The 13,175-nt window shown below is 38.8% G+C and overlaps 1 protein-coding gene and 1 long non-coding RNA gene across 19 annotated transcripts in view; one reads left to right on the top strand and one right to left on the bottom strand.

Annotated features, from left to right (window-relative positions):
* The window catches only part of RYR2 (ryanodine receptor 2), a 260,198-nt gene that overhangs the window by 31,171 nt on the left and 215,852 nt on the right, over positions 1–13,175 (bottom strand). For all 18 annotated transcript variants that reach the window (XM_080997555.1, XM_080997568.1, XM_080997565.1 and 15 more), the window contains 4 exons: positions 10,723–10,822; positions 9,080–9,159; positions 7,959–8,035; positions 7,509–7,582 (listed from right to left, as the gene is read on the bottom strand). In XM_080997555.1, coding sequence (XP_080853681.1) covers positions 7,509–7,582; positions 7,959–8,035; positions 9,080–9,159; positions 10,723–10,822 — 331 coding nt within the window. The remainder of the gene's footprint in view (positions 1–7,508; positions 7,583–7,958; positions 8,036–9,079; positions 9,160–10,722; positions 10,823–13,175) is intronic.
* Positions 1–13,175, top strand: part of LOC308472713 — a 73,080-nt gene that overhangs the window by 56,999 nt on the left and 2,906 nt on the right. The window lies entirely within an intron of this gene.

Here is a 13,175-nt window from a genome sequence, read left to right as displayed (position 1 = left end):
CTGGAGTGAGGACCCTTCCAGAACAGACTGAACCACACACCAATAGAATCTCTGGCTTGTTGGAAGTGAGTTTCAGTTTGTTAGCTTTCACCCAGTCCATCTCCTTCATCCAGACAGTGATTCAGCACTTCCAACATCTCACCTGATTCTGATGTAAAGGAAAGAGAATTGAGTATCACTTGCATTTTGTTGCCAACTGACTGTGAAACTCATGACGTCAATCAGTGGTTCCATGCAGATGTTGAAAAGCACAAGATTGAATCCTGCAGTATACCACAGCACAAATGCCATGGGGATAAGCATAAGTCTCCTAGCACCACTTTCTGGAATCAGCTCTCCAGGTAGGAATAGAACCATCAAAACATGATGGAACAAGCACCAAGGCAGCATTAAACCCTGCCCTCCCATCCATCAGCTGACATCACCAGTGGACTGATGTGCGATGGGCATGTTTGGGGGGAAATGACCTTGTAGACCAAATTGGACCCCATGGCAGGCCAAGATGAGCCTGCAGATTAGAGGTTCCCCACCCCTGCCATAAATATATGAAATAAATTTAAAAAATTATCCAGTAGCACCTTAGAGATCAACTAAGTTTGGGCATAAGCTTTCATGTGCATGCACACTTCTTATACCCAGAACAAACTTAGTTGGTCTCTAATGTGCTACTGGACATTTTTTTTTTTGACTGCGTCAGACCAACACGGCTACCTACCTAAATCTACAAATATATGAAGTTTCAATTTATCAGAAATCTATGTAAATGATTCACAAACAGGGTCTCCATCAGACTTGTTCAAGAGCAATATGTGATGAGTTCTTCAACAGGTATCTCAAAGGAAATTTATTTTAAAAGGTGACATTGAGCCATGGAATAAAAATTGTAGGGAGTCTGATCTTAATGAATGAATGGAGAGAATGGGTACAAGCCTTTTTTGAAGGACTGCTCATATCTCTATCCAAGTTTTGACACAGCAGAATAAACTACAATAAAGGAATATGTTGTGCTTATATAAAAGAAAACTGGCAGTCTCGGCCAGAAGCCTTTAAATACAATTTTGTACAGCTTGTGTTAAACATTCAGATAGTTCTAAAGTCTCATTGTACATTAACTATTTAGCTAAAATACTGCCATTGCCCATGCTGCATTTAAATGATATTGTTACACATATAGATGACTTCATGTTACTGCCATGGAATATCTGAAATAGAGATGTATTTAAACAAAAGTAATGTCTGGAAGAAATAAAAAGTGGTGTATGTACTCCCTTGAAAGTGCTGAATGCCAGACTACTAATGATCTCTCCATAGTCTTGTTCTCTCCTTGTCACTAATGATTAGCTTTTTTGGACTATAACTTCCATCACTCCTCCTACCTGTGGCAGATGGAGGTTGTAGCCTAAAGCATTCAGGGACCACCAGGTTGGGGAAGGCTGAACTGTTACATGTAAGCATACATATTTCACATTATAAGAGGAGAAAAAAGTGAATTTGTGGTAAAACTGCCATTATAAAGGAAAAGAATAGAGGAACTAATTGAACTAACTGGAAGCAGCCAAGAAACTAGGGAGGTCTTGATGAGCTTCTATCAGCAACACAGAACTACAATTCAGGTAGGAACTAACAGTCCTTTCTTGTGCTGGTGATGAATTTCATCAATGTGAGAGCCAGTGTGGTGTAGTGGTTAAGAGCGGTAGACTCGTAATCTGGGGAACCGGGTTCGCGTCTCCGCTCCTCCACATGCAGCTGCTGGGTGACCTTGGGCCAGTCACACTTCTTTGAAGTCTCTCAGCCCCACTCACCTCACAGAGTGTTTGTTGTGGGGGAGGAAGGGAAAGGAGAATGTTAGCCGCTTTGAGACTCCTTAAAGGGAGTGAAAGGTGGGATATCAAATCCAAACTCTTCTTCTTCTTCTTCTACCAAATTCAGGTAAGATATATGGCTGCAGGTTACCTGTTGCGGGACTCTCCTACCTAATGCCACTTCATTCAAAGCATACAAATAAATTTCATTGAGCCCAGTGAAGGAACAAGGGTGATGCCCAAGTGCTCTTGTTGTTGGTGGTGGTGGCAGCAGCGGCATCTCTCTGTGTCAGGAGACAATGGAAGAGTATGCCTTTGGGAGAATTACAGTGTCTGCTGTGGCTTCAGGGCCTGAAAGTGGAAGTGGTGCTGGCCGAAGGCAAACAAAGCAATTTCTAATTACTAGGATGGAGCAAGAGATGGAGGTAGGCTTCTTTGAGATCTCTTGAAGTAAAATGTCATCAGGGTGCAGGGCTACCTGTACAGATGATAGCTTCCATTCTGAGTTGATTTGGGAGTTTCAGATCAAGTACAACTGTCCAAGAATTTGAGTCCCTCTTCAACACCACAAAGAATATGGAGTAGATGCTGAAGAGACACTCACCTCAAGGGACTGGTTTGATGGCAGCCATGTCTAGGAGGAGCATGAAGGGTAAGAGCCAAACCTGTGGTTCAACACATGAGGGTGTACTCGACCAGGACTCATGTCCTCCTAAGGAAGACAAATGGCTCTTTTGGCTGGGAAAATTGATGTCCCCCCACACTCTGCTCCTTCTGACAAAGAAGCAAGATGACACAGGGCAAGATGGAGAAGGAAGGATAAGAGCAAAGTCATGGAGGAATGAAGGGTGTGGTTCAAAACACAAGCTGACACATATTTTGCGTATGTGTGTGCATATGTTTCTAAGGCACACACAAGGAAGATAAAGAGCAGGGTCAGGAGAGGATTAAAACTTGAGAAGACAAGAACATGGGGGGGTGGGCTGACGTGGACAGTAAAAGGGAAGGAACAAAGCCTGGACAGTGGTAGCCGAGTCACAGAAATGGAATAGGCACGTAGAAAGGTTAAAAACAACCCCCTGGGGACAAATGCCTTGGGGAGAAAGTTTTGGGCCGCAGAACAAACATGACCATTTTGAGGAAGGCAGAAAAGTGAACTGGACTCTTGGGAGCTGCCTACCTTACTTTCTTGCCTTCAACTACAAGTTGGTGCTACATCCCACAATGATCAGCTTCACCAGCAACATGAGAAAGTAACAATCCAGCAAGGCAAATTTATTTCTTTTCATTCCAAGATTCCAAATCTGGCCCTTGTCATATGTTTATAGATGAAACCGTTCCTGTGGCAACTGTACACTGGGTTTATCTCACAATAACGTACCTATGAAACAGCCCCTAGGCAGCCCAAGTAGTGCATTTGTATTTTCTAGAAGAAAGCTGCATTGTTTTGATACTGGCTACTAAGTCACTTTGTTGACCAATTTAATAGTAAGCATTATAAACAAACAAAATAGATCAGGTTCTCTTGAACAACAGTACATGTTCTTTTCCTTGCTACAGCATGCACTAAATCCACTGTTGCTATTCAGGAAGAGGAGAACATGTGTTGACCAAAAACGTTTTGTAATGGGATTCGTTCAAGAAGCCATCAGTGATGCTCTGGAACCCAGCAGTTCTTGGAAGAAAAGGGACAGGGCTAAAACTGGGAGGCAATGCAATAGCATAAAGCAGCTGTCCCTCTGCCCCGGTGCGTATTTAGGCTGCAACACAACACTTGTAAATCCCACTAACCTCAGTGGCTGTGATGTCTGGTATCATGCTTATGATCAGACTAGAAAATATATTTCTACTATACATGTAACAATACTTAAAACTTCCCCTACAATGTCTGGGTCATAAAATTAAGATCTCATACCAAGAGAAAACCAAAAATCAGTAAGAAAGTAAAAACCTTACATCTCAAACATTACCCAAGTATCTTGGACATCAGGTTAACATTATGTGTTAACTATCCTAAAATGTTCAAAGGAGAGGAAATAATGCACTTTCAAGCTTATCATGATTTATGTGAAAATTGTACGGATTATAAGGAGTAAGATGAAAATGTAGTGTAATTTAATGTACAATAATGTATGCCTTTGGTTTTGAACCTTTTCCCAATAATAACCACAGCAATTAAAACGTAACACATAAAGAAAACGCAACATTGATTACATCACAAAGACAAATTAGATACATATCTGGTAGAGAACCACCAATGTTTTTACCAGTGGGGGGTCCAGTATTAAGAACATGAAGCATGAAGTTGGTCATAGTGAGAGGGGATCAGGAGAAATATATTGTAGAGGAAGGGGCAGTACACAGGAAACAACTGGCATATTTATTTACTATGCTATTTTCTTTTTTCTCTCTAGTGGAAAGAGACAGTTAGTGGAAAGAGACACCACCAGTTAAAAGATCTCTCTGAAATAATTGTATTAACAAATACCTGCAATAAAAGCTCATAACTTAAACAAGTGAGATATAAAAACTTTGATAAACCAAGAGGATATTATTATATACATATAACATTACTCAAAAGAATTAACACATCCCTCAACTTTGAAAAATGTGTTCTTTGAAAAATAGTATATTAGATCTCCGTAATTTCAGTATCCATTTTAAGAAACAGCTTTTTGTAGCTTGTTGTATACCTGGTTGTGTAGTCTACATTGTTCTGTCTGACAATTATACCAATACCACTGGAGCCCATAAATTTTCAACAGTGTTCATACAGATGACTGCTAGAGGAATTGTGTCTATATAATTTCTGCTTTCAGGTTCCCATTTTGTTGCTTAGAGATCAATAATGTCTACCTATAGTGCACTGCAGGGTTGGAAAGTCCCCCATCACGAACATAAATGGATCCCTGTGTGTGTGAACTTCCCATATGCTTCAGTCCTGCATTCGTGTCCCATATCCTCTACCCAACTGAATGAGGAAGTCCATTCATGGACTCTGTATAGTTCAGGGCAAAATATTTAAAAATTATAGTATTCCATCAGAAGAGGGTTTTCATCATGTATGTGGCTACTTTTTTGAATAAATAAGTTGTTGGAGTCTTTGTCTCTTAGAATCATTCATATTTTAGGGAGATTTTATATAATTATAACTGGTGATTAACAAATGACTTTTTAAAAAGGCACATTCAATTAAAAATTGAGCATTCTGAATTTCTTAGTTTCAAAGGAAGAGATTAAAGGAAATTAAGCAATTTGTATGTGAAGTTTCAGTGGAAGAGATTAAAGGAACTATTTAACGCTGCAGTCTTATACATACTTGCCTTATACACACTTGAACTCAATGGGACTTACTTTTGCATAGATATACATAGGACTGTGCTTGATAACTTTTCCATGGAAATAATCGTTTTTCAGTGGTCTTAATCACCATGCCCAAATACTGCATTTGAAATTTGTTCAATTGTGATTTCAACACATAGGGGTGCATTTATAAGAAGTTAACTATGGAAGAGTAATGGAGGGAATATTACCTCTTTCCCTGTCAAAACTGATTTCAGCAAACTCACCCTTAGAATTTAATATCTCTACTGAATAAATGGTTTTGAGCTTTGCCCTGTCCACTAGAGTTCATGACTCAGTGAGGAACATTAGCATCTACAACACTGTAAGCGAAGCCTTATCAGCACAGTAATGATTTTGGTTAGCGTGCATTAATGATGTTTACTTTTACACTCTAAATGTATCTTCTGTCACTAAACGTCCCAGGCCATATCTGACTAAGTCACACTCAGAGTAGACTCCCTGAAATGGATGGACTTAAGTGAGTCATGACTTAATTCATGGATTTCAGTGTGTCTGCACTGAGAGGGACCTCATCAGATATCATCATCCCTTCCTATCCCACCTCCAAACCCAACTCTGGATCCTCCACTGATTTCCTATGATTGCACAGACCAATGCAGCCATAAAGCCACATTAAATACACAACAAAAATGCTACAGGAAGACTACAGCACATGGTGGGTTTTAATATCATATGCACACATTTTGTTTACATCCAACCATCACAAATACTTGGCCCACTAAGAAAATAAGCACCACCAAATGAAGCAGGAAAAGAAAAAGAAAAACCAAAAAAGCTTGCTGCTCTTACATCTAGTGTGCCAGTTACTGTGCAAATCCTGAGAAAGGGAGGAAAAACAAAGATGTGGGGAAAGTTGGCATACAAACGTAAAGTTTGGAGAATACAACCATAATAATAATAATAAAAAGAGCCCACTCTTTTAAATTCCGAGAACAAAAACAAACTACATGATGTTCAGGAGCTGTACAGTGCTGACACAAAGCTAACAACAGGAAAAAGAAAGGCAATTTGTGTGCAATAATTACCACGTTCATGAGTGATGACTGAGGAAGGGAAAGACAGGACATTTATTTTTTTAAAAAGAAAACGAAAAAAGAAAAACATGAGAATTTGTTTCAGCAGATTAAAAATATACGTAGCATTGCTTTTAGCAATTCTCAATGAATCAAAAACATCAAATCAGGGGGAAAAAATCCTTCAAACGAGGAGGCATAAATATATCCTGACATTAGATAACCATTCATTCATGTTAGTTATGTATAAATGCATGCCTTTACAGTTTAAGTAACAGATGTAGAGTTTTAAAAGAAAAATGAACTTATTAAAATGAAAATCCAGGAGTTACTGTGAATAATTATAAAAAAATTAAATTATGCCTTCAGTGTCCAAAGAATTCTGAAGCATAACAATGGATCAAGCAAATCTGTACGCAATCTGACTATCTTTACTCATATGAGCTGACTTTACTCAAATGAGTGAAAAATAAATGTGTATTTTCATACCACAATAAAAAAGTGGAGCCTATTTGAGAAAAGAACAGAACTTAAAAGAAGGAATCCTAATGTGCTTTAATGGTTTTCAGTCAAGTTAATGTGCATGGCTTTTAGCTTGATGAAAACATTTGAATAATAAAGGATATACAAGTTATAACAGCTGGAGGCAAAATAACTACTGATACATGCAGCATAAAAATATGAGTAAAGAAATTACAAAATGCAACGGTAAATAAACATTCAAGTTTTTCCCCTTTATTTTAATGAATAAAAATATGAGAAGTATTAGCTGAAGTAGGTTATGGAAGAAATACACTGGTAATACAGAGAAAGGATTGGTAGAACAACTAAACATATAGAAAATAATTCAGTGATCCTGGACAGAAACAATAACAATAAAATAGTACAAAGAGACAACAAAGGAAAATTAAGAATGAGTTGATGATAGGGATAGAAGAGGCAAACTGGTTCAAAAGCAAAAGTTCTGATACTTGTATTTTTTAATGAAAAAAAAACTGAAGAAAAGGATTTCAAAACATTTCCAAGCAAAAATATTTCCTGAAGAAGCCACCTTTCTGTGGTGTTATTAATTTTAGAATTTATACATCTAATTGTTACCTGTGGTAAAAATGAAAAATAAATAAAGAAATAAAATCCCTCAGGAAAGTGGTTTCCTGTCAAAATTCAATTACACTCTAAACAATTTGAGGATATAATATTTAAATAACTAAAGAATGTGGCTTTAGTTTGCAGCGGTCCTTCACTGAATACATTTCAACATGACTTACTTTTTTCAGTGGATTTAACGGGAAAAGTTACACATAATTTTTCATTAAGATGATAATACCTGATCCTTCTTCTGTTACCATGCCAAGGCCCTCTGCTTTGTTCTGGCGTTCAAAAGCATTTAGGTCAAGAACACTAAAATGAAAAAAAGCAATGCATAGTTCCAGTTTTACCACAGATTACATTATCTTATGTTGTAGTGAAGTAAAATATACTTATGTGAATCAAGTGTTTCTGGCAAAAGCATTGGTTTATCACAAAGGAAGCATAGCCTTTAATGATTTTTTTTTAAAGTAAATGTGCCTTGGCTTCAAGAGAATTTTAAGGGCTTAATTATTTCAGAGGAACAAATTAAATGTGCTGTGAAATTTGCTTAGGACAAACAACATCCACAGGTAGGCACTTTTTTTGCCAGGCTGATAGGCATTTCGATACTGAATTTGGTTTCTTCATGTCTAACGATAACATAGCATATTTAGTAATGTAAAATAATATAGTCATTTTCTCTTACCTACAAGACTGCATAAGACCAGCAAGGCTCTGAAAGAAGCCTACATCCTTTTTGTCCTTGAGGTAGTCAAGCATTTTCTTCAAACCAAAAAGAGGAAAAAAATGTTGTGTGTAGTACTACTGCTACTACTACCACTATAATCTCCAGAAGTGCTTGCAAATAGTAAAAGCATTAAAGTACACGGATCCATATAAAACACAGAAGAGACACAACAGAGCAGCAGCAATTTAAAAATAAAAACCAATAGCATTTTTAGAAGATACAAAGTTTCTGGATGATTTAAAAAGAGAAAATTTAGGGTGGAAAGCAAAGGACTATATTTCAGTGAGAGTGAAAATGCTTCGCATGTAAAATCTCCCAAATGCAACTTTTGGCATCTCCAGGTGGGCAGAGGCGGCCCCCGCTGGGGTACAAAAATCACCCCAGAAATCTGTGAGGCTGTGAGTTTAGACAAGCACTGGGAGCTGAGCAGCAGGAGAAATGGCAAGGGAGTATGAAGGTAGATCAATCAAAGAGTGTGCAAGTGAGAATTAGCCAGTAAAACGGCCACAGTAGTGTGGCAAGATGTGGCGTCGTATGAAGAATGGAGGTGGCTAGGGGATGGGCCCCCAGCTGTAAATCAGCCAGGCACAAAGGCAGCTGCAGATCAGCATCAATCTCTTTCTCTCCTCCTCCTGCTCCCCTACTACTGAGTTGAATCCTCCCTCCTTTCCCCTAAAGTCAGAAAAAAATTAATGCAATATGCGCCTTTTCAAAGTTCAAAACTTGCAGGCTTCATGCCAGTTTGTTGAGTGGAGGCAAGTTTACTGGAGCGAAGTGGGAGGGGGCTTAGGCTGCAGTCCTTATCCCGCTTACTTGACTCAGGGCCTTTTATGTTATGACGCTCTTTTTCTTGTCACTAGCCACCTGGATTCTGTAGGGCTGGTAGGCAGAAACAGAACTTTTTACTGCTTGGCCAAGCAATCTTTACAAAATCTGAGAGCTCCAAAATATTTTCTTATTTTTGATTAGTGACAAATGTTAAGCCGTCTTCAAAAAGTGCATCTATTCAAAATAAGATACGAGAATACTTGTGTCTGAAATGAAAGAAATAATTAACATTGAGATACCAGCTAAATTACCTGCTGAACAGTAGAATTTCCTCCATTCAAGATGGCAATCCCAAGTTTTAGGGTGGCTGCAACCATTGGACCCATCTCACCTGAAAAGTAAACATTTATTTACAAAACTTCTAAATAATTTGTATGCTAATAAACATACAAACAATTTAAACAGTAAAACATGAATAATATAAATTATGGTTTAAAATTAAGAGAAATAATAAACACCAATTAGACCATAAAAGTTTGATGCAACACAAATATTTTTAAAAACCAGAGATAAGGCTGGGCAGTTGTCTATCTAAAGGACATGCCAAAGCAGCGCTGTCATAGCTGCCCCTCTTATGCATGGCCAGTTGAAAATGTATACTTTTTTCAATTAATGGGCTGATAATTTTTTATTTACTTTAGTTAATATAATTCAGTTATATACATTCACCCATGAGGTGATTGTAGAAACAGGCTTTGAGTTTTGGAAAACTGGACACCATAGTGGTTGGCCACTATGGGAACAGGATGCTGGACTAGATAGGCCATTGGCTTGATCCAGCAGGCTTTTCTTATGCTCTTAATCTTTCCTAGTACTTTCCCCAACACATGAGAAAGAAATCCACCCCCAATACCAATGAAATGCAAATGGCAGCTTTGGAGAGACCGTATTGGGACTATTTTGTCCTTGGAGAAAAGGGGTTAAATTTTGGCTGCCTAGTTGTTATAGTCCTGTGGCAGAGGCAGATTTAGGGCAGTGTGACTGATGCCAAGCCTAGGAGGTGTTGCAGGCGCTACAACTATGATGTAGTGAACTGAGCAGAACAGAAGGTGAGAGGCAGGAGAGCACTGAAGGTTGGCCTCGCACAGGGCGCCACTGAAATTTGAAAGACCAAAGTCTGCCCTGCCTAAGGCTGCTCAGGTTTTCTCCTGTGGCTGCTTTTAAGTTAACAAATTAACCGCAACCAGGCAATTAATGTCACTTTTAATTTCGCCTTCAAACACCTCAGAGAAGCAGAACGACAGGGGTCTCCCTCCTACTTGTATTCCCCAAATCTACACCCAGTCCGAGAGAGTCATGAGCCAGTCATCTCAAGGAAGAGAGTTGGATGCTTGTAGCTGTCACTTTAAGTGAAGAACTTAAATCCTCACTCAATGCCTCTAACTAAGCTCTAAGCTGAGAAGATCTGGAGGCTGCCTGGAGGCCAGAAACACATGCGATTTTCCTGTAAGCTTCCTAGCTATTGTGGAGCAAGGAGCAGCAAATGTGCCTTGAGAGCAGAGACAATGCCACCCACCCACCCACCTGCAGGGCTCCTGCCTACACCTTGAAGTCATCACCATGGTTCCCTCTTCTGATTCCATCAGTGGCACCAGAAACAGCTTATGAGGACCAGCATGGGCTGCTGGCAGTAGCCTCATGTGCTGCCTCTCTCTCAGCTCCAGTGCTGATATTATTACTGTAAGTGAAGGTCGGCCCTATTTTTGACACCTATGTCTCCTTCTGGCTCAAGAGAAGACCTCCCAAGCCTTTGTACACATACACACTTCTGGCCAGGAATATTTGGGAACAGAAAACAAATGTTGACCTTTCTGATGGAGCAAGATGGAAGAGAACGTTAAATTAAAATCTTCACCAGATATAGCATATACATATACAATTTTAAAGCCTTTACCTTTACTGGCACTAATTGTCTGAAGGACCATTTCAGCAGCTCCTCGATCATGCAGTCTTGCTTGCTGGTACAGGAGCTTTTGCTTTTCCATTTCTTTTTCCTAAACATAAATCCCAGCCATTTAACTTAAGTTCACATTGTACCTTTTATGTAGGTATGAGCTCTATAGCAACTTTAGTCTGATACAGTATATGCAATACTGTATATCCAACATCTCTTTTACAGACTTCCGATCTCCTTGCTCTTTTTTCCGTATGGTAGAAATTTAGTGCCAGGTTTTTCAGTGAAGAATTGTCTCAACTGGAAATAATTAGGCTAGAATTCATATACCTGAGTTTGTATATTGTCTTGTCTCAAAAATGTTGTTTTGTACTATTCTGGTGCTGCAGTTTTCACATTATGTTAAAATATTATCTAGTTTGAGTCTCTTATTAAAGTTCAGTTCATCTCTCTTACAATTCAAACTCACGCAATATGATAAAAGAATATGTTATATATTCAGTGACTATTTTATAAGATGCATAATTTAGGGAGATGTGTCAATTTCAAGTAAGGTGACATAAGAGGGTAAGCTTTGGTTCACCTTTAAATTTTACAATTTTGATGTGCTATAGATGGATAGGCATTGACTGATCTTTACTTTGAATAAATCTCAAATCTAAAAAGGATAATCTAGATAGCGTTTAGCTTTCAGCTTTCATGTAATAAATGGGAGAATGCTGGAAAATTTAGAATTATAGTGAAAAGTTGAAGTTGCATAGAGCCCTATAACTGGGAATCCATCCAAAGGTCCAGGTTAATGGAGCATGACACTATTAAGTCATATAACATCAAAAACCGCCACATTATGTAGGACCTAAAAGCAGTTGCAGCAGATGTAGTCAGTTTTGCTACTATAAACAAAAGCAAAAAGAAAGAAAAAAGTAGACACTGGAAGACAGAAGAGGCTTAAACAATTTAAAGCTCTGGATATATTCAACATCAAAAATCTAAATATTTAGGTGGGGGAGAAAATGTATTTAATAACAGTTAAAGGGGAAAATCCTTAACTCAAAAGTTCTAATTTTATGCACACTTGATTGGGAATGAACAACAGTAAACTTTATTTTCAACTAAACACGATGATGAATGGACTGTGTCAGTTATTTTGTTACCAGAGAATTCTTACATTTGCTGCTGCTGCTCTGTAATCATAATGTGAAAATAAAATGCATAAGTATTATTATTCTCTTCCTATGGCTGAAATTTCTCAAGCATTATAAGAAATCTAAATAAAGCACAGATTAGGAAAAGTGGAATATATGGCATATAAGTTTGCATTTTTGTTTAAACCTCTTCCTATGAGGGGAGAAACAAAAACAAAGACACACACAACCAAGACATGACAACAACACCGTTTCAATGAAGCTGCAATACAATATTTTGACTCAAAAGTCTTTTGAATATTTTTTCTACATTTCTTTTTTTTAGACCCAACCATCTTTTTCTTTCCATTCCACAGAAAAAAATCACTTATCCATTTTTGCCATCATTTTAGAAACAATAACAACAACAACACATTAGCATGAGGACTCTCCCCTTTCAGCTGAAGGAGAGTTGAGTGGAAGTAATTTTGTATTATTTCACCAGGAAAGTCATTTCCAGTAGCAAGTGGTAGTAGCGAGAACGAAATCCAAAGAGTTATTAGATAGCACTATCTAATTTTTCCCTTTAAAGAGCAATTGAGCCTATACAAATCCATTTTATTTGTGAAGAGGCAGGAAAATAAATCAGCTTGGAAAGAGGGTGGAGGGGCAACAATTCAGAACACACAAAAAAAATGATTTGAAGAAAAGGAACATTATTGCATACTTTAACACAGAACACAAATATACAGGTATGTGACAAATGTAATACAATCTTGTTCCTGCTGAATGTCTTCTTCCACGTGAAACAACACTATTAAATGTCTCATTATAGATTAATTTCACAAATAGTTATGTGTATAATGGCTCAACGGTTAGGATGCACATGGTAGTGGTTCTAGGGGTTGCTCGTGCGTAAGCTGGTGCAAACACCTGGCTGGGTTGCCTGAGTGAACCTTTCCTGTCCGGACAGCCACTCACCTGTGGCTGTCTCAATCGCTGGCAGTATCCGTCAGTGGGTGTTTCTTAAACTTCTTCCAGCAAAGAAGCTCTTTGACGCCTAGTCTCCTCCTACTCTCTCTGCGCGAAAGCCTTCTGCACAAGGAGGGCGTAGGCAGCGGAGGACCTCTGCTCTCCCTGCTGGTCCCCGGCAAGGAGTCATGGGACCGCCTCGCCGCTTCCCCCATCTGCCCCCCTTCTCCACTGGTGCTACGCTGATTCTCCTCCCCAGAAGATGGGCTGCCTCTCCCACTCCCAGGACGCTCTGCGGAATCCCTCTGGATTTTGCTCTCTCCCTCCGGCACTGATGGCAGTTCCCTGACACACATA

The sequence above is a fragment of the Podarcis pityusensis genome (assembly GCF_964106645.2).
Source record: "Podarcis pityusensis genome assembly, chromosome: 3".
NCBI lineage: Eukaryota > Metazoa > Chordata > Lepidosauria > Squamata > Lacertidae > Podarcis > Podarcis pityusensis.
This window is presented reverse-complemented; position numbering and strand designations above follow the sequence as displayed.